Source organism: Xenopus laevis, chromosome 8L (assembly GCF_017654675.1).
Source record: "Xenopus laevis strain J_2021 chromosome 8L, Xenopus_laevis_v10.1, whole genome shotgun sequence".
Taxonomy (NCBI): Eukaryota; Metazoa; Chordata; class Amphibia; order Anura; family Pipidae; genus Xenopus; species Xenopus laevis.
The window spans coordinates 125407026-125429286 of NC_054385.1; the positions used below are offsets into that span (position 1 = coordinate 125407026).

Below are 22261 nucleotides of genomic sequence, written 5' to 3' on the forward strand. Positions count from 1 at the left end.
AGTTGTCATTCCCCCACCCACCCACAACAATGCAGTACACTTCCCAGAATTCCAGCGTCATTGCAGACGCAAGAGGTGATGCACTTGACATAAATTGTAGCAAATATAAGTCTGGTGCTCAGTGTACTAGTGTAATTTTGGTGCAGCTGAACCCTGAAGCTGCTGCCGGGTCCAGAAGTTGCTGCCACACCAGGGTTTTTCCTGTGTCAATGTTCAATTCTGCACAGAAAGAAAGTGGAGCTGAGCACAACTATACAGAAGTGCAAGGAGCACATTTTGACTCAAGTCCTTACATTAAAGTTGTGTTACGCACAACTGACTGGGGGAAATTGCAGGGACCACAACTTGGAGACGTACATGAGCCCTCTGTTCTTGCATGGGGCCACACATGTAATTCAACCAATATCGGACACGTGTCGGACTGGTCCGAGTCCACTGGGGCTGTCGCATCAGGGGCCAACACACATCTGCCCTGGGCCCCCAACCCCTGTGCCAGACACAACCCCCCACCGCGTACCTGCTATTCTTCTAGTGATGGGGGCAGGAGGTATGTCAGGGGCCGCATAGTTTCAGGAAGGTGTGAGCAGTGAGTCTGGGCTGGCAGGGCCAACCGGGGTTTTTCCCGGTGTCCCACCGGTCCAGTCTGACCCTATAGCCTCCCAGTAGTAAAAGCCCGAATAGCCAAATGCGGCCACACGGAGGGGGGGCGGGGCCCGGCTGCGCATCACGCACCAGGGCCCGCCCCCCGAAACGAACGCAACTGTCTCTGTAGGCAAGCTAACTTCAAGATCACTGACATTACTCATTGGCGAATTCTCTTGCAATAATAAGTGTGATTTTTGATTACTTTTAAACTCCTATGTGCGAATTCCTTGTGCTGGCTGGAGGGGTCGGCACCTCTCCCAACAATGTGAATACTCAAACATTTGCCAAACACATAAGGCATGTCAGATGTCTGAAGAAGGGGCACGTCCCCGAAATGTTACAGAATATAAAGCATAAAGGTGAATCAATCACAGCTCCAAGCAGTAGTTTTAAACTGCAAAATATTTATTAGCAGTGTTTGCGCACTACATGTTTCGGGCAGAGCCCTTTTTCAAGTGAAAAAGGGCTCTGCCCGAAACATGTAGTGCGCAAACACTGCTAATAAATATTTTGCAGTTTAAAACTACTGCTTGGAGCTGTGATTGATTCACCTTTATGCTTTATTGATTACCAAGGGTGTAACACAGACACCTGAATCCACAGCCACAAAGAATACAGCAACAGTGACCTGAATCAGAAGCACCTTGTTTTCTATGTTACAGAATATGACTAAATAAATGTGCAGGGGATTTCCCCGCTACACCTGCCTTATGTGTTTGGCAAATCTTTGAGTATTTGACTTGGCAGGTTGCCGTGTTGAGCCAAGATGGGCGACGTTGCTGAAAGAGCGCTGCTGGGAGGAGCATCACAAACACGTATCCAAAGGCATTTATTACTGTACATCAAATCATAGTAGAGGAGTGTATTTGGAATTTCAGTCTCCGTCCTCTGTGCTCACACTCTGATGGCCACTGGGAACTGAAAGAAAACAAAAATCATGATTCATTATGATATAGCACTTCTATGGCTGAATGTATATACTTAGTCAGATTAACCTTTGAATAATTAAAACATAAATAGGAAAGCATAGTGTGCATTTATGGGGTGCTGGCTTACAATATAATTCCCCTTCTTTTGTAGGCTAATGCATGCAAAAAAAACCCCAGTAAATATAAGTCACACATCACATGTTGGAATTTTTTATTTTGTTGTAATTTGCCTATTTTTACTCAAATTTGCACAAGGGAAAACTGACTTTTGGTGAATCAGCCCTTAAATGTCACATAAGGCATGCAAAGTACAGGGAAGTCATGTACATATGTTTAACGACACCTTGTTCCTAATGCAGAGCCTTTAAAAGAAGATATAAGCACACTGGCCATTTTATTGTGCTTGTATGTGTATCCAATGCCTGCTTAAGCACATTATTAACATGTAACAAAAAAGGAAACCCTGGCGACAGAACATTATAGTATACTACAATGAGAACAAAGATTGTGCATAGAGGCCCTCTAGTGACCAAAATAGCGAATTATTAAACTATAACTATGCTCTTTCACCATTATGGGTTAAAAATCACATTTATTTAAACATCTTAACGCTCATTAGTCCCCCAAAAAAGTATTGGGAGGCATATGATTATTTGCTGGGTAAGCATGAAAGGCATTAGACTTTTTTGGAGATTTTTAATGTGATTTTGGTTTAACCTTTAATGGTGCAAAAGCATATTTATAGTTTGAACACTATTAACATGTGGCAAACATGGGGCATATACTTATAATTGAGGAGTAGAGGTAGGGTATGACTATGAAGATTTTCATCCAGGTCATGGTATATCTAATATAAGTAATTCTAAAACAACTGGACTTGCTGAGTAATCATTGAAGACGTTTCACTACTCATCCGAGCAGCTTCTTCAGTTCCACTGACTGGTGTGGGGAGTCCGCTGGAGTACAGATGTTAGAACAGCATTGTATGTAGCAGACAGGTGGTGTCGAAGGCCCCCGCCTCTGTTCAGGGATGGTTTCTCCACCTTGACATGAATTGCCTCTTTCACGCCTCTTTCAAACCAGCGGCCTTATTTATCCAAGATTTGGACATTGTTATCTTTGAAGGAGTATCTTTCTGCCTCCAGGTTAGTTCTTTCATCCTTTTCCAACTGCTGCTTGGTGAGTTTGCTTATTTGTTTCTCCTTACTCTAAATGTGTTGGGCCATCTGTGCATGTACAACAACAACAACCACCCTTTTCAGCATTACATCAGGTAGTTGTTTTGCCAGACTCTGTTTTAGATGTTCAAATTTCTGCTTAAAGGAAAACTATACCCCCAAAATGAATACTTAAGCAACAGATAGTTTATATCAAATTGAATGACATATTAAAGTATCTTACCAAACTGGAATATATATTTACATAAATATTGCCCATTTACATCTTTTGCCTTGAACCACCATTTCGTGACTCTATCTGTGCTGCCTCAGAGATCACCTGACCAGAAATACTACAACACTAACTGTAACAGGAAGAAGTGAGGAAGCAAAAGGCAGAACTCTGTCTGTTAATTGGCTCATGTGACCTTACATGTGGTTTGTATGTGTGCACAGTGAATCTTACGATCTCAGGGGGCGGCCCTTATTTTTTAAAATGGCAATTTTCTATTTATGATTACCCAATGGCACATACTACTAAAAAAGTATATTATTATGATAATGGTTCATTTACATGAAGCAGGGTTTTACACATGAGCTGTTTTATGCAATTCTTTTAATAGAGACCTACATTGTTTGGGGGGTATAGTTTTCCTTTAAGGGCCCCAATAGTGAAGTTGGTCTATACCCCGGCGGTTTCAGAACACTTCACACATCCATTCATGCAACCCTCACCTGTTTCTAGGAGTTGCAAGATGGTAATCACAGTAACTACACAGCATTCACAATCTCTGAGTTTCAGGTGTCACCTCTTTGAAGAGTTACAATGTGCCATTGTGACTGGATTAGTCGAAGAGTTTATATGGCGAGAATTTATCACACCAGTCCATGGAACGGAAGAAGCTGCTCGGGTGAGTAGTGAAACGTCTTCAATGATTACTCAGCAAGTCCAGTTGTTTCAGAATTACTTATACTAGATAGAGGTAGGGTACATTGTAGGTGCAGTAAAAATCTGCACATGCAGCAAATGTGCGTATTTGCAGTGAGTTTTGCTTGTATACATTGTGCCTAACCTCCAAACCCTAGGTCTTCCACCAAACCCAACCTGACCTGTCATGTGCCTATACTATTGATGTACAGGCCAGCCCTAAGAAAGTGGGTTCATTTACGGGTCAGGTGGATTTGGGTTGACTTCTGCACAAGTGTGCCGGGTCGAGGGAGAGTTTGGTTGAACTCTTCCTTCCGCTCTCTCCCCCCACAACCTTACTGTGCCGGCTAACGCCTCCAGTCAAGGCTTTTCATAGACTTGCTCCTACATGCCTGCTCCTTCCATTATGTCAAACTGGGGCTGGACAGGTCTATAAATAGGGAGGTGGCCAGGTGCAGATGGTGAGGGGCTGGTGCAGGTTGGCTTTTTGTCGACCCACACATCACTAGACTGTACAGCTCTGGACAACTAACTGCAACAATCTTTTGCTGACAGATGATGCAATGTTTTTATTTCTCACTAATTTGAATATGCAAATTGGGGTTCAGACAATATTCAGATGAATCTTTTCAAGAGGATTCAATATTTGGCTGAAAATTGTGGATTCTAACTGAGACTTTGTTTAATATATGTAGGAACTCTACAGTCCTCTCTATAGCCTGCTTGACTTCAGGCTAAACAAATGGTTTCTCTATTTAAAGGATACCACACATGTCACCATCTGAGAAGATGGGAACGATGAGGGAAACAATCAGTTAAAGGACAATTAAACCTTTAAAATAAGTAAATGTAGAATTGAGCGCTATTCTAAGAACTTTTGTAATGTAAATTCATGGTTTATTTTTTTATTAAGGGACACATACTGACACATACTTAACAGAACATGTATCCCTTAATATCTTGGAATTAAAATAAATACATACATAATGAATGTGAATTACAAAAGTGCTTAGAATAATACTCTCATCAATTTTACATTCACGTCTTTTAAAGGATTACATATACTTTAATGTCAAAAGGGAAAAGTCTGCTCAAAACTGCAATTAAATAAACACATTGGAGTTCATATTCTCATGTTTTATTATGGAAGTGTGTGACTTGCCTGTGTCTCACTTTGCAGAAGCCTTATGACTGGGGCCAAGTGTAACACCATGCTGTAACCTTAAACTGATTTTCTCAAGCAAAATTGTTCCCTATATTTAATATAAAAACACTTTAAGATTTAAATAAATACCTTTTATGTATTTAAACACTCTCAGGGCAATCAAAAAGACGAGTAATGCTGAACTGACAGGGATGATGATACACAAGAAGGGTTGCTTGTTGGATTCTGTTTATTGGGAGTAGAAAAGAAAAAGTGAATGGTAAATCACCAAATGTAAGGGGAGGATATTGAAACAGAAACCTATACATAGATAGTGGTTTAATGAATGGCCTTAAAGGAAAACTTTACCTCCAAATAAATAATTGAGCAACGGTTTATATCAAATTAAGTGGCATGTTAAAGAATCTTATCAAACTGGAATATATATTTAAAGTAAATATTGTCATTTTACATCTCTTGCCTTCAACTACCATTTTGTGACGATCTGTGTGCTGCCTCAGAGATCACCTGACCAGAAATACTGCAGCTCTAACTGTAACAGGAAGAAGTGTGAGAATAAAAAACAGACACATTGGCTCATGCGACCTAAAATGTTTGGTTTGTTTGTGTGCACTGTGAATCGTAGGATCCCAGGGGGGCGGTCTTTAGCACTTAAAATGACAATTTTCTATTTAGGGTTACCCAATGGCACATACTACCAAAAAAGTATATTATTATAAAAATTGGTTTATTCACCTGAAGGAGGATTTTACATATGAGCCATTTTATGCAATATCTTTTTATAGAGACCTCTACAGTGTTCAGGGGTATAGTTTTCCTTTAAATGCATGCATCAACAATATAACCTGAAAGAATAACATATTAGGAAAATGCACTGAAATTATTCACAGGTACAGTATATATCTTATCTTTTTTTAGTCTAAAATGGATAAACACAATACAACAATTGATTGAGCTAAACCCGGTGACTTAAAATTCTAGTGCAAACATCAAACATTAACAGGTAGCCTTAATAATCACATAGGGGAGAGAAAGTAAACACAATGGTGGACTAGAGAAAGATTGTGTTTGGACAGATAATGGAATTTAGTATACTAGAGTGTGTGCTGTGTAGAACAATGGTGTCTGAGGCCACATTCTGCTTGTTGGTAGGGCCCACATCCTGGGGAGGGAGGCAGGAGACCAATGGGCTAATAATTGGGCCTCATTGAGGGTGGGATGATTACTGATGAAAGATCTGACAGTGAGGAGATACCGACTGAATTTTGTATGTATGGAATGAGTAAAATGGATGAAATCCTTGATAAAGCACAGTTGCTGACAGTGCAGCATGGTTTCATTGTGACTCTCTTTGTTAGTTGAGCCCATGCTGGAAGTGTCTGGAGGAAAGGTATGCCATGGGCCTGCATGCATTATTCTTGCCATGGATCAACAAGAAATTTCCTGATGGGGGGCAGCTTCTTTAATACAGTTTATCTCTAGGATATTTGAAGCTGTTCCCTAACAGAGACTTCTTGAGCTGACACATTAGAAATCACTGACCTTTTTCTTTACTGCTCACAGTACTGCCATTTCTATTTTCTCTATAGGTACCTATCACCTGGAATTTACTGCAGTAACACAATTATAATAGACAAATGCCATAAATATCCTGTACAAATCATCCTTAAAAAACTGTGCCTAGTGATGTCAGTAGGGTTGCTACCTGTCTGGTTTTGATCAGGACAGTCCGTTTTGAAGGGCTGCCAGGATCAAAACTGCCTGTTCGGTTTTCCTAAGGATTCGCTATGATTGTGTCAGGGTCCGGAGCCTTACCCGGAGTGCCAGCAGGCGAGTCTTCCCCTTGCGGCACCAAAATTAAGATGACGGCGCCCAGTGCTACCACGTGGGTAGCAGCGGCGCTGGCATAGTGACGTCATATGGCACAGCGCCAATGCCCGATAATAGATCTTATTTTCTGTGAGTACCTGGGTGTTATTATATTTGCTTATTCTCTGAACTTGACCTTGCCTGGATTTTGACACTGTTTTGTATGCTGGCTGCCTTTTTGATCTCTGCCTGGACTTTTGATTACACTTTACTCTTGAACCCTTGTCTGTACTGTGTTTTTGGACTTTGACCCCGAAGCTTCCTCCCTGGTCCAGACTACTTCTGTCGAGAGCCGTTAGGCTTCAGACAGATTGACGCGGCAATCATCCAATCGCCACGTCATCGCCGTGCCCCTGATGTCACGAGCCGCCCCACGCAGCATCACAGCCCAGCCCCGTTGCATCATGGCCCCACCCCCTGCCGGGATTCAACCTGGTCAAAAGGTGGCAACCCTAGATGTCATCACTTGTAGTCAGTGCTTAGTGGTGCCATTTCTGTCACATGACTCACTGAAATGTGTGTAGTACCATAAATGATGTAGACCCTGTTGAGACATATGAGGATATTAGAAGTCACGTCTGTGTTCCATGACCATAATATATAGTAATGGAACTCTTCGGTGACTCATATCCTTATAATTTACAATAGGGGGTACATTATTCACTATATAATCAGTCACTAGCTTGTGTATGACTTGCACAACAATTTTCCCTCAGAGTACCCTACACTTGCATATATGAGCGGGTGAGTCACTTTCATAATGCCATTTGTGGTATACGCTTTGCAATTCCCTCATAGTGTCCTTCCCTCACTCTCTGAGTGCAATTTCTTTTGTTTATAAGTTGTCTTGTTCTCTGTGCTTGTTTTTGTTCTGTTGTTTACTCTGTTCAAAGTCACATCATAACAGACAGAAGCAAGTTTTCTCCTCACACATGAAGCCACACCCACCTCCCTGTGACTTTTTTTCTGTTTAACTGTGGTCTGTTGTTTTACCTCACACACAACACTGGTACTGTACATGCTTCACTGCTGCACCAGCCGAGATAGAATTAGTGGCTGAGGAGCACAAGGCACTGGCAAGTCTAGTACCCATAACATGGCCGCTTTATTGGTTTAGGCAATGGATTCAGCAAGACTTTCCCCCATGTGCAATAAAAGGCACTAAGGGGCATATTTACTAACATTGGATATAAATATCTGGAGAGATTTTTGGAGATGTTGCTTATAGCAACCAATCAGATCTTTGCTTTTGTTTTCTAACTTATATGTGGCTGTTTACATCTAATTGCTGATTGGTTGCCATGGGCAACATCTCCAGAAATCTCTCCAGATATTTATCTCCAATGTTAGTAAACATGCCCCTATGTTTGCCCAGGAGCAATAACCCATAGCAACCAATAAGATGTTTGCTTCTAAATAAGTGACCAGTAAAAGCTACCTGCTGATTGGTTGCTATGGGTAACTGCTCCTGGGCAAACTTTGTGCTTTTTATTACATAACCCTCATATATCAGGCAATATAAAGTACTCCCACGCCCAACCAACATGGAGGCAGGATTGACTCCACAGTACCAAAAAAAAAATGTGAGTTTTTTTCAAAAGCAATAAACCAACAAAGTGTTTAAAGGTTCAAATCCATTTATTAGGACAATACAGGTGAAACTGTATTGTCCTAATAAATGGATTAAAACTTTTAACCACTTTTTTGGTTTATTGCTTTTGAATAAAACTCACGTTTTGTTGTATACATGCACCCACAGACAGGGGTGAACTGTGAGTATTTTTTCATTTCTTTATTATACCCATTGATTAGTTGTTTTTTTTTATCTTTGTGATAGTGCCACGAACTGACTTTTTGCAACTTTTTTTTTCATTTATGGACTCAACGGTGCTTTAGGGTTCCCTCCTGTGCAATGTTATTAATAGAGAATAATCATTAGGAATGCACCTTATTCAATATTTTGGGGTTCAGTGGAATCCTGAATCTTTCATGAAGGATTGGGCCAAACTGAATCGGTGCCCTAATTTGTGTTTGCAAATTAGGGCAAGGAAGAGTTGAAAATCTTATGATTTCCTTATTTGTGTGACCAAAAACATTATTTTAAAGGAACAGTTCAGTGTAAAAATAAAAACTGGGTAAATAGATAGGCTGTGCAAAATAAAAAAATGGTTCTAATATAATTAGTTCATTAGAAAAGGGTATACTAAAGAGACAGTCCACCTATGCCAGCCCGAAGCGTTTCGCCGTAAACAACGGCTTCCTCAGGGGCATAAGTGCTGAGCATGTGTTTTTGAACAGTTTAAATAGGCTTTCTGTGACTATCCGTGACACTTATGCCCCAGAGGAAGCCGTTGTTTATGGCGAAATGCGTCGGGCTGGCATAGGTGGACTGTGGGATACCTAGCTCCCATCTAGTCCCTACGTAGACAGGCAGTATTGTTCTGGGAAAAAAAAATTGTCTTTCGAAGGGTGGGAGCGGGCGATTCTGCTACATAGCACTTGAATTTACATGTACTATTTTCTATTAATAGCCAGGGGCAGATGCTTATAATCTGCTCATTAACACCACAAGTCCATAAAATGCAGTTTTTAATTTTGTGTTTTTATGGACACAGTCCAGCACTGCCAGCAGTCAATGTAGGCAGTGGGTGTGTAATGATAGGAGCGTTTTTACTGGTAGATTGTAATAAAAGTTATATTTTAATAGAAACTTTCACACTAGTCATGCTGCTGACCGAACTAGTTTGCTTTTAAGAGACTGTGGGACACAGTTCTTTCCTGTCTCCTACTAACAGTCTCTTTAGTCTACCCTTTTCTAATTATTTAAAGATTTCAAACTTTCGGAACAGCGGCATACAAGCACTTTAGGCTTAACATTCATAGGAAATATAATTAGTTCACCAGAAATGTAATGTATAAAGGCTGGAGTGAGTGGATGTGTAACATAATAGCCAGAACACTACTTCCTGCTTTTCAGCTCTCTAACTCTGAGTTAGTCAGTGACTATAAGGGGGCCACATGGGACATAACTGTTCAGTGAGTTTGCAATTGATAAAATGATTAAAGAAGCGGTTATGGCGGAGCTCACCTCGGCGTTCAGCGTTCCCTTCCTGGTCGCAGCTATCGCGAGACTTCGGGTATTAGCCCCAGATACTCCAGTCTTCACACTATAGATTCCTCGCTAGCAGCGCCGGCCATTCAACGGAAGGAATACCACTGTTTAATATCATTCGGCTTTATTATTACACACAGTGCGGAGTTACAATTTCAGTGGGTGTGCTGTGCAAACCTACGCGTTTCGTGTCTAGGTAAACGACACTTCCTCAGGGTTACAATTACATCACGTGTCTCAGTGTTTATATAGGGTCAAATAAGGTCAAAGTGCATATCATTTCGAGACTGAAAGTGCAATAGTGCAATTAGTTAATAATAATGTGTACATTCATGAAAATACATCAAGATGCATAAAATCTATTGTTAAAGTGCAAGTGCTTATATTGTAGATAGTGATAAAATTATTTAATTCGTGTTCACAGTTTATGAATTATATGAAAAAAGTTAAAAAAAAATTTTTTTTGTTAATTTTGTTAATTATTAATAATAATAATAATAATTTAAACAAATTAATTAGACAAGACAGATAGATATGTTTATTGCTATTAAATTCACTGTATGTATATATAACTTTGATTATGAATAATTATATGGGAATTCATGTAAAATTAACAAAAAAAATTTTTTTTTTAACTTTTTTCATATAATTCATAAACTGTGAACACGAATTAAATAATTTTATCACTATCTACAATATAAGCACTTGCACTTTAACAATAGATTTTATGCATCTTGATGTATTTTCATGAATGTACACATTATTATTAACTAATTGCACTATTGCACTTTCAGTCTCGAAATGATATGCACTTTGACCTTATTTGACCCTATATAAACACTGAGACACGTGATGTAATTGTAACCCTGAGGAAGTGTCGTTTACCTAGACACGAAACGCGTAGGTTTGCACAGCACACCCACTGAAATTGTAACTCCGCACTGTGTGTAATAATAAAGCCGAATGATATTAAACAGTGGTATTCCTTCCGTTGAATGGCCGGCGCTGCTAGCGAGGAATCTATAGTGTGAAGTTTGCAATTGATCCTCAGCATTCAGCTCAGATTCAAAAGCAACAGTTGTGGCTCCTCCTCAAGTCTCTGATTGGTTACTGCCTGGTAACCAACTAGTGGAAACCAAGAGAGCTGCAAAGCAGGAAGTAGTGTTAATAGAAACATTTTTTTATTTTGCACATCCTATTTACCCAGTTTTTATTTATACACCAGAGCCACCTCCTGTTATTATGAAATCAAGAAAAACACCAAGGACATGTCCAGAGGGCCAATGTGGAATACTTCCCTCCCTATAAGTTACTGACCGGGACATTCTGACCAGCAGAAAAACACAGACCATTTTGGTCTGTGTTTTTTGTGTATAAGGTCATTTTTACATATAATGGCAATATAATTCTTCATTTGTTTATATTTAGTATCCATTTCTGTCATCTATCTATCTTCACACCTATTATAAATAGAGTATAATATATGTATAATATGTGTATATGTGTATAATATGTATAATATATGTAATATATGTAATCCTATGCATTCACTTTTTTCATATATTTTCATTAAGTTCACAATGCTGGCAAAATCAACTTAAAAGGTCACTAGGCATCTCACATATGGCGGGTTAAGTTCAATTTTTCTCTTATACCCATCACTCACCAACGGGAACAAAGGTGACAACCAAGATATTCTCCAAACTGCTGTGATCCACGTGGCAGGAGTAAGTGGCGCCCTCCTCTGGTGTTACCTCCACACTGACTCTGATCTGATAGGTGCCATCAGGGTTTGGCAGGATCTCTGCTGATTCCTCTGAGTAAATCTCATCTCTCACATTCTTTATCCACTTCACTTCCACATCTCGGGGGTAGAACCCATACACCCAGCAGTGCAGTTTGGTACCACTCTCTGACTCTGAGCTGGAAATCTTCACATTTGGAATAACTTTCAGAAAGACAGAAAAAAGTTCAAAACCTTTTTTAAAATAATTGTAACTTGGCTGCTGAATATAAAGAAGATGAGGTATAAAGGGTAACTAGGCCCATTTGTAAATTATACTGTATTGCCAACATATTAGCTGCCCCCATGATCTCCAGTAAATGTTGCATTAATCCAATAGTATACCCGCAGCCAGAAATTTTCAGCTAAAATATTTGTGGGATCTAACATCCACTGTGCATGCATCACCAAACCTGCACTTTCATTTTTAAGCTTGCAAAAATTGTAACACATAGCTTGAACCAAAACAACAAATGTTGACTTTGAGCACTCCATGGATGGGCCCTAAGGACTCAATTGCTTGCAGCTGTTGGTTTATAAATACAGCTGTATATTTGCTATGTTAATACTGGAGTGTTAGTTACCTTGGCTAAGGGGACATTACAGAGTGTTTGGTCACCCAGTTCAATGGGAAGGAAACAAAACAAATCTTTATCATCGACTCATTTTGGGAACTGCCTGGACCAACTGGATGCATGCTCTCTTAAATCAAGTGAAAATGCATTATTCAGATGATTGCCATAGAAACGGACTGGAAGCAATTTAACAAAAATACCGCAGTCATGAAAACAAATGGGCATCAGATAGGATTGACCACTGTGCTCTGAATGCTTTGTTATTGCAATAACTAGCGTGTCAGCTATAAAACATGGCAAGACTGCTGCTTATACAACACTGTGACTGTGAACATTCAGTTATAAAGACAGATTGACTTTTGGCCAAAAAGAGGGACACAACTGCTGCCTAAAATGGTTTCAGCGTCTGCTTCTTAAAGGAAAACTATACCCCCAAAATGAACACTTAAGCAACAGATAGTTGATATCATATTAAGTGACATAATAAAGAATCTTACCAAACTTTAATATATATTTAAGTAAATATTGCCCTTTTACATCTCTTGCCTTGAGCCACCATTTTGTGATGGACTGTGTGCTGCCTCACAGATCACCTGACCAGAAATACTTCAACTCTAACTGTAACAGGAAGAAGTGTGGAAGCAAAAGACACAACTCTGTCTGTTAATTGGCTCATGTGACCTAACATATATGGTGTGTTGGTATGTTTGTGAGTACAGTGAATCCTACGATCCCAGGGGGCGGCCCTTATTTTTTAAAATGGCAATTTTCTATTTATGATTACCCAATGGCACATACTACTAGAAAAGTATATTATTATGAAAATGGTTTATTTACATGAAGCAGGGTTTTATATATGAGTTGTTTTATGCAATATCTTTTTATAGAGACCTACATTGTTTGGGGGGTATAGTTTTCCTTTAAATGAGAACTAAAGCTTAACCAAAGAAGTATGCTAGAAATCATTGCTGCTATTGAGAAGCTGGAACTTTAGGCTGTTGCAATAAGTTCAGTCTATAACATATGGCATTTTTAGCCATATTCATTTTTAAGGTTAAATTTTCCTTTGATTAACTCTTGTGCATAGGACTATAACTCTAGGCCAGGGCTGTCCAACTGGAGACCCATGAGCCTGATGGGGCCTTCCTGTTTATGGCCTCCTAACTGCCTATGGGCTCCACAGACTCCAGAGTATGACACCATCATTTTAACAGAATATGGTCCATAACATATTTTTAAAGGCAGTATTGCTCTAAGAATTCAAAAATATATTTCCAGTCAATTCTCAAAGTTAAAAAATCACTTTTTATTCATCATAAATATTAAAAAGTAGGCATACAGACCAATTGATACTCCACCTAGGCGGAGTATCAATTGGTCTGTATGCCTACTTTTTAATATTTATGATGAATAAAAAGTGATTTTTTAACTTTGAGAATTGACTGGAAATATATTTTTGAATTTTTGAATTGAGTGCCCTTTGGAGTTGGGGGCTATATTCCAGCATTTGGCCCTTTTTGACAGGCCTATATAGACTGCAGCAGTTGAGTAGTAAAGTTTTTTTGGAGTATTGCTCTAAGACCTCACCTTTCTTCTCCAGGTCATTTGATATGTAAGGGAGGTACATCTTCATGTGCTCGATGCAGTCAATTTCCATGAACATCTTACTATTAGTTGAATCATAGTGCTTATTCCATAGATGAGACACCATCACAGCTTCCTGTGTTGAAGGTATGTACACCACTCTCTCCTTATCAAATACTAAAAACTCTTTCCCATCAAAGGCAATATCCTGATATCCACCAATGGTGCCATCATCATGCAGCTCACATGCAGATTTCCTCTGGTAGACATGGATATCTCCATTATCTGCAACAGAAATGTGTAATTTAGCCCATTTGGACAACAGCTGAATGCTATTCTGCTCGACCTGATGCAGGTAAAAATGTTCTCTTGTCAATAGACAATATTGGAAATATGGTCCTCTGGGTGAGGTTGAAATGGAGACAGTGGGGCTTCACGTCTAATCGCAATCTGTGTGTTCCTATCCTTGTCAGCTGAAGTCATGTAAGAAGCATCATGTTTGCACTGTAGACACATCCTTCTTTTCTTTCCATACTTTTTACTTACCATTAGTCGTATTGAAAACTCCTATAAGAAAGTTCAGCCTGTGCCTTTGCCACACCTCAAATGCCTGAGCAAATTTGGTCTGCATGTCCAAGTGCTCGGAGAGTGGGTTCAATGAGGCAGAGTAGAACTGAGCACGACGTATGTCACTGTTGTACCTTCCATACTGCACTCCATCCATGTACATAATAATGGAATACTGAGGAACCCCAGGAGTTGAAGCTGATGCCACAGTAATATGATAGTGTAGAGTGTGACTTCCTAGGAGACCAGAAATATGAGAGATTTTTATATTTTATTATGACACAAGGAAAACTAGAGTTAAGTTCTTCCTATATTTTATATATTTGTTGTTTTCCAGTTGCCTTGCCACTTACCAACTGTTGTTACTAAATGGCACTTAATAATAGTGATCAGGCATAGTGCTATTGGGACAAGGAACTCTTCTCTTAACACCTGCCAGTCATTCAACACCTGCACCATTTTTATTGTGCCAACTGAATCATGCGGCAGGGACAAAATGTTGGGACAGTTTGCTGCAGAGACATTGGGGGTTATTTATCAACACTGGACAATTTTGCAGGTGGGCAGCAACCCATAGAGACCAATCGAATTGTTATATTCATTATTCTACCTGTAGCTGGTTAAAATAGGCCAGTCACTGCTTGGTTGCTATGAGTTATGTTTTGATCCAAAGATAGGCACCTTACACACTGTAAGTTGAGTGGGAATTAAGATGAGCAATACCGGCGATTATTAATGACTTTATGGTGGGCATGTACAGAGTCGTTCAACATTAGTGCCATCTGTAATAATTGAAATACATTTAGTATAAGGGGTCCAGGGAGGAAGAACTTATTTGGCCTGTTAAAGACCAGTAAGTAAGAACTTCATTTTGGCAAGGCCCTATGGTTGCAGACCTGTAGTTAGCCTGTAGTTAACCTTTACTATGATGTAGAGTGTGATATTCTGAGACAATTGGTAATAGGTTTTTATTATTTATTATTTGTGTTTTTTTGAGTTATTTTGCTTTTTATTCGGCAGCTCTCCAGTTTGCAATTTCAGCAGTCTGGTTGCTAGGGTTCAAACTACCCTAGCAACCATGCACTGATCTGAATAAGAGACTGGAATATGAATAGGAGAGGCCTGAATAGAAAGATGAACAAGAAAAACTAGCAATAAAAATGCATTTGTAGCCTTAGAGAGCATTTGTTTTTAGATGGGCTCAGTGACTCCCATTTGAAAGCTGGAAAGAGTCAGAAGAAAATAATGAAAAAACGAATAAAAATAAATAATGAAAACCAATTGAAAAGTTGCTTAGAACTGGCCGTTCTATAGCATATTATAGTGGGGGGGGGGGAGGTGGCCACCCTACCTGGAAATAGTTTGAATCTGAAAATACACCACCTAAAACCTGACAAGGTTCTGTAGAAGTCAATAGCAGAGGTCCCTGGAATCATTTGAAGAGGTTAACAGCCTGTTTGATGTTCGAGTTTTTTCGGAGGGCTTTGCCTGAAAACTCTAATCGAGAACTCGATTAGAAAGATTCGAGGAAAACTCAATCAATTTAAGTTTTCCACTAGAACATCTGGGTTTTTCCTTAAATAAGATGCCATTCGAGTTTCGAGATCATTCGAGGTAAAAAAAACTCTAAGGGTGGTGGCTACTTGGGGAAACTGCGGGCGACTTCGGAAAGCCGAAGTGATCCAAGTGCCACTCCGCTGACGATTTACATTCTAGTCAGCGGGATGGCAGTTAGGGGAGATTAGTTGCCCGAAGAAGAGGCGATTTGTCGCTGGGCGACTAATCTCCCCAAGTAGCAGCGTGTGCCACCACCCTTACACAAAACCTTTGATAAATAACCCCCTAATTGTGCATCATAACCCCTACCACAAGGTGTCACTGATCCAATCACAGACCATCACCCATCCAAACCCTGACATTAGCAGACCCACCCCCTGAGTAACCAAATAAAAAGCTGGCAACCCTAACTGTATGCTTGAATCAGGCAGATGTTAGAGCTCATTTACTAGCACAGGTGCAATTACCCCTAACGACTTCATCACCTGTTCCCCTTTCATTGTCTGTAAGGGCTCTTACTCATGAGCGTTTTTACCTGCGCTCCCCTGCGTTCCGTTTTTCGGCGTTCAGCCGCAGGGGAGCGCAGGAATAGGCGCATTTCATTATTTCAAATGGGGCTGTACTCACACAGGCACATGTAGGCGCCGAACGCAGGTTGAGACGCAACATGCTGCATTTTTCCGGCGTTCGGCGCCTACACGCGCCTGTGTGAGTACAGCCCCATTTGAAATAATGAAATGCGTCTATTCCTGCGCTCCCCTGCGGCTACGGAACGCAGGGGAGCGCAGGTAAAAACGCTCGTGAGTAAAATCCCTTACAAGGCTGGTCTCGGCTAATTACAGGAAAATACAGGGTCCCTTATTATGCATGTACAAATTTATTCACCTTGTTTGGCCGCAGAAATGACACCCATAAACCTGTATGGCTTTGTGCGACAAAAAAAAAAATATATACTTTAATGGGCGTCAGCAACATTTCGCCGGCGGCAAATTTTTGGTGAAACGAAACGGGTCAAATTTGCCCATCCCTATCCCTTATCTGTTAACCTGTTATGCAGAAAGCTCTGAATTACAGGCAGGCCATCTGCCATTTAAGCAAATTATTCCAATTTGTATGCAGTATATTAGCTTATTAGTTGTTGAGAGAGAAGTGAGTAAGAACATAATAATCTCATGATAATACTTACGACAATACACTGCTGGGATACCCAGGCTGAATAGCACGAATAAAATCCACGCCATTCTTACATTGTACTTGCTTTCACTTTCATTTACAAATAAAGCAGCAATATTGCAGTGATTGGACAGAGATACAAATTACGTCCAATGAAATGAAGGGAAAGCATACAAGAGGCATTCCTGCTGCTCTGTGTATATAATGGGTGTCACAGACTGCAGAGAATGTGCTGCTGCCAAGGAGACTCACTTTGTATAACATAACAGGCTGCACCTACTAAAGCGACAATTCATATTCTATGGCTCTGAACCAAAAAAAGGGACCTCGTCCCATTCTGTTTAGTGCAGTTTTCCATGATTCCTTTTTAAGGAGATCTAAACCACAAAAATGATCTGACATAAAACTTCTCAGAGTTCTTCTTTGAGCACCTGTAATTTACATTAATTTCCTGTTTTTTGCGGTTTCTGAGAAATTAGCATTTTTAGACCGTTTTGCTGTGAATACCAGGAAATAACTCTCTTTAAAGTTCAGAGTGTCAAGGACCCTATGCACTGTATTTAGTTAACCCTAGGCTGGCTGACTTATTTGAGCTGAAAGTCTGGTATTAGGAGTCTAAAAATGCAAATATTCAGAAAAAAATTGTTCTTAGATTTTGTTTTTTTTTGTAACTAATAGTTTTATTGAAATTTTTCATCAAAAAAAAAAAATATACAAAGAAGAAAAACATTCAAAGAAAAGAAAAGAAAAAGAAAACAACAAAAGGAAAAGAAAATGAGTGGGTCAGCAATATATAAAATAAGATGTACGAAAAGGCATAAGAAATACATACATACTTAAGTAGTTATATAAACTTGCCAGTCAGAGTTTACACATGGGATGTAAAAGGGTAGCCAACACAATGACCAAAATGAAAAAGCAGACCAAGCAAGAAAACATACAAAACAGGGCTGAGGTCACAGACCAGAGCTCCCCAGCCTGGTTTGGTATTCAATAATGAACAAATAACTCTACACTTAGGGTAAGGCCACACTAAGCGATAGCGCGGCGATTTGACTCGCCGCGACTATTCGCCGCGACTTTTAATCCTCAATCGCTGGCGAAACTTTGGCGCTGGCGTCTATGGGGAATCGCTGCGTAAAAACACACGCGGCGATCTTTTTTCTATTGTCGCTCGAAATCGCCTCGCTAGGCGATTTCGAGCGACAATAGAAAAAAGATCGCCGCGTGTGTTTTTACGCTGGCGATTTTGCGCGATTTCCCATAGACGCCAGCGCCAAAGTTTCGCCAGCGATTGAGGATTAAAAGTCGCGGCGAATAGTCGCGGCGAGTCAAATCGCCGCGCTATCGCTTAGTGTGGCCTTACCCTTAAGGTATATTCCGCAGGTCCCAAAAAGACCATATTTCCAGGAATTGTGCCGTAGTGTTCCGGATATAAGCAATCCTAGACTCGAAATTCCTATTAGATTCCACTCTAGTAAGCACTTCAGCCAGGGTAGGTGATTGAAACATCTTCCATTTCGCTGCAATTGCCTGGCGAGCTGCCGTCAGGATGTGGTTTACTAATTTCTGAACATTCCGCCTGATGTTGGGGAGTGGTTTCCCAAGTAAAAAAGTAGGAATGTCCTTCATAACTGGCTGGCCTAAGACTAAGCTCAATAGCTTCGCCACCTCCTCCCAAAAAGGTTGTAAAATAGGACAAGACCAAAAAATATGTTGGAGCGAACCTACCTCCCCACATCCCCTCCAGCAAACATCCGGATGATCAGGGAAAAATTTGTTTAGTTGTTGCGGGGTATGGTACCAGAACATCAATATCTTGTAGATATTCTCTCACTGTTTAACACATGTTACCATACTTTTAGCATTTTGCCAAATAGCAAGCCATTCTGCTTCAGTCAATGGCTGAGGCAATATACTGTCCCATTTCAGCACATATGAGTGGCGAGTCGGGCTCATCTGTAGCATTTTATATATTCTAGATATCAAACCCTTTTGGGGGAGGCCGTCTCTGGCCACTTTCTCAAATTAGGTCAGTGTGGTATGTTGTGCACTGGTACCATACGAGGCAACAAAATGTCTAACCTGGAAGTATTCAAATAGATGCAAACGAATGTGGGGAGCTCTCCTAGTGAGATCAGGTTCTTAGATTTTGTGTGATTTTTTTTTAATCATTTATAAGTTGAAAAAGTGGTTGTAAAAAGCATGATTTTTACCCACAAACTACTCTGTGCTCTTATCCAATGGCAAAGCCTCAATTTAATCAATGCACCATCATATAAAGGGTGGAGAGCAGAGTTTATCCAGCAGGTATATGTGATATATGTATTTGCTCCTATAGTAAATTAGATTTTTTTTTTTTTGATACTGCAGCAAGTGAGATTAAGTGCAAATAGTTACGAGAGTATACAAATAGCAATACTAAGAACAGGGGTGGGACTGGACGATGGGGGCCCACTGGGTTGGCGACATGAAGGGCCCTCAAGACAGTCATCGGGGGCCCCCTCCCGACTTCTAAACTCCCTCCCCACCCCCGCCAATCAGGGGAGCAGATCTGGGCTTTTCCCGGTGTCCTGCTGGTTCAGGCTGACCCTGGTGGGGGGGGGGATAATAAATGCAAACCTTGCTTGCCCTTATCACAAACTGGACTACCGGTAGTATAAAAAGAAAGGGAGACCAGTCCTAGCAAAAAAAAATTCTGTTTTATTTTTTTACACATTTAGCCAGTTATTTACACACACAAATATTCTTATCCTTTAATTATATTGAGCCTATGTAATCCACAGCCTATAGGAGAAAATATACATCATTCCCATCAGTCCCTGCCACAATATAAACTCTGTATAACTACATAACAGACAAGTGAAAGTGTTGACGCTAATCTCCGCCATGGCCAACCACCTACTTGTACATAAGTCCACTGTCATTTTTGATATTGTTTTAGGAACATGCAGAATGGCAGGGGAAGATTTACCAGCATCAGTAATTCCTTCAGTTGTTGGACACTTATCGGAATGGACACCAATGCTAGTAACAGATCAGCAGCAGTACTATGTTGGAGATTTGGCCATGAGCAAAAGAGCCATCTGAGATTTGGTTTATCCGGTCAGAAACGGCATAAGCAAATTAGGGGTGGGAAGGGGAAACATTTTTTACTTCCTTGTTTTGTGACAAAAAGTCACGTGATTTCCCTCCACATCCCTAATTTGCATATGCAAATTAGGACTTGGATTCAGTTCACCGGGCAGATGGATTCGGCTGAATCCTGCTGAAAAAGGCAGAATCCCGAACTGAATCCTGGATTTGGTGCCTCCCTAATTTGGACAAAGTAGGTGCGCGTATAAAAATTGTCACGGGTGTCAAAATTTACAGGGTTAAGACTGTGCAGGGGGAAGGCAGGAAGGGTGGCCAACAGAGAGGGGTCAGTGGGGACTTAACATTGCGGGGGGTTTAGTTCTCCTTTAAAGGTGCTGGTACTCCATGAGGTCATATTCTGCATTAATGCCTCTTAAGGTTTTCACTTAAACTCATGGCAGGAACGTTATTTAGAGCAGAGGTCCCCAAACTTTTTTGGCCCGGGGACTGTTGTAGAGCCAGATTTTTTTGCAAGGACCGGTGGGGTCGGGAGGGGGGTCAGTGTCCAATTCTGGCACGCCAGCGTCCAATTCTGGTGTGCCAGGGTCCAATTCGGTGTGTCAGCATCCAATTCGTCCACCCCACCCAACTTGTCCATGGGATCTATTTTCTTTATAGTTACACCACTGCTTGAACACCTACTCAAATCTAGAAGAGAAGCCAAGAGGTGTCAATAAGGAAGTAATATATAATTTCACATTTTAATGCAATTCTTATTTAGGGCAGTAGAGTATGTGGCATTTACCCTTAAGGTTAAGCTATGATTATCCCCAGCAAACATCTAAAGGTGAAGAAACAATGGCTTAGAACGTATATAAAGGGCATGGCACAGTGGAACAGCATGTAAAGCAGACCTGGGCCCACTGATTTCACTGCAAAATATAGAACCTACATTGCAGCTTAAGGACAGAAAACCTGCCATCTTAGCATTACCTGGTGGTTGTCTAGTTTACATAGTGTGTATAAAACAGGTATACTGGGCTGTGGAACTATCAGATAAACTGTGAATTTCCCAGAAATCTTCCCCTCATCGGCCATCACAACTTTAGAGGGTTAATTTACGATTGCATTGATCAAATAGATCATTAATACTGGATGTTCCTGTGTGGGATAAGAAAATTGAAACATCATCCCATCTCCCCTTACATCTCAGGTCTCTGTCTGGATCAGAGATATGTTGTACACAATGTTGTCAGTGTGTAATTGTAATAACTGACCCCGGTAGGGGTGTTGTGGGTCGGCAGGGACGCCCGCAGGGTTCTTCGGTGCCTAGGGCATGCGCCCCACGTCTGGTTGTGTCTTAAAGGCGCAGGCGCGCGGACGCATGACATCAGCGCGCAAAGGCGCGAATTTCAAATGTATTTTAAGGTACAGTTTTACTTTATGCATTGCCCGTGATAGGATTGATATCCTGGTGCTTCTTTTGCTTGTGCTTGCTGTTCCTGACCTTGATTCTTGTTTGATAACCTGTGTTTGACCTCTTATTTTGGGGTTACCCTGGCTCCAGGTTCATAATCCCCATATTGATTGGGTTACGGGGGAGATTTCTCAGTGGGGTTCAGATTGTGGGGGCGTCTGTATTCCTCCAACAATAGAAACTACCTCAATGGAGGGTTTACCTGCAGCCTATTCGGCATATGCCGACGTTTTTTCCAAGAAAGCTGCAGAAACTTTACCCCCACATAGACAGTATGACTGTCCCATTGACCTAGTTCCAGGTTCCTCTCCTCCTCGTGGTCGTACTTACCCTCTTTCTTTACCTGAAGCCCAAGCGATGAGGGATTATATTGAAGAAAACCTTGAGAGAGGTTTCATCCGACCCTCTAATTCTCCTGCCGGTGCTGGGTTTTTCTTTGTGGGTAAGAAAGACGGTGGGCTTCGCTCTTGTATAGATTACAGGGGTTTAAATAAAATCACCATTAAGAACCGCTACCCCCTTCCTCTAATTTCTGAGCTTTTTGACCAAGTTAAAGGTGCTCAAGTCTAAACCAAGCTTGATCTTAGAGGTGCTTACAATCTCATTTGTATTAGAGAGGGGGATGAGTGGAAAAACAGCAGGGACGGCCACTACGAATATTTAGT

At 40.7% G+C, this 22261-nt stretch overlaps 1 protein-coding gene across 1 annotated transcript; it reads right to left on the reverse strand.

Annotated features, from left to right (window-relative positions):
• Positions 1–1384: 1384 nt before the first annotated feature.
• LOC108705562 (class I histocompatibility antigen, F10 alpha chain) lies at positions 1385–17133 on the reverse strand. Its single transcript, XM_041573574.1, has 6 exons — positions 17058–17133; positions 14294–14551; positions 13751–14032; positions 11472–11753; positions 4954–5049; positions 1385–1563 (listed from the first exon to the last, which is right to left on the reverse strand). Exons 1-6 carry the CDS (start codon positions 17110–17112, stop codon positions 1520–1522), a joined length of 1017 nt encoding a protein of 338 aa, XP_041429508.1. The 5' UTR covers positions 17113–17133; the 3' UTR covers positions 1385–1519.
• Positions 17134–22261: the final 5128 nt, after the last annotated feature.

Bases quoted from the DNA above. Each gene is read 5' to 3' on its own strand.
- LOC108705562 (XM_041573574.1), bottom strand. From the start codon at position 17,112: ATGGCGTGGATTTTATTCGTGCTATTCAGCCTGGGTATCCCAGCAGTG. The intron at 14,033-14,293 runs GTAAGTAAAAAG...TTTCTGTTGCAG, and splicing joins AGTTTTCAATACGACTAATG to ATAATGGAGATATCCATGTC. The intron at 11,754-13,750 runs GTGAGGTCTTAG...TCTTTCTGAAAG, and splicing joins AAATGACCTGGAGAAGAAAG to TTATTCCAAATGTGAAGATT.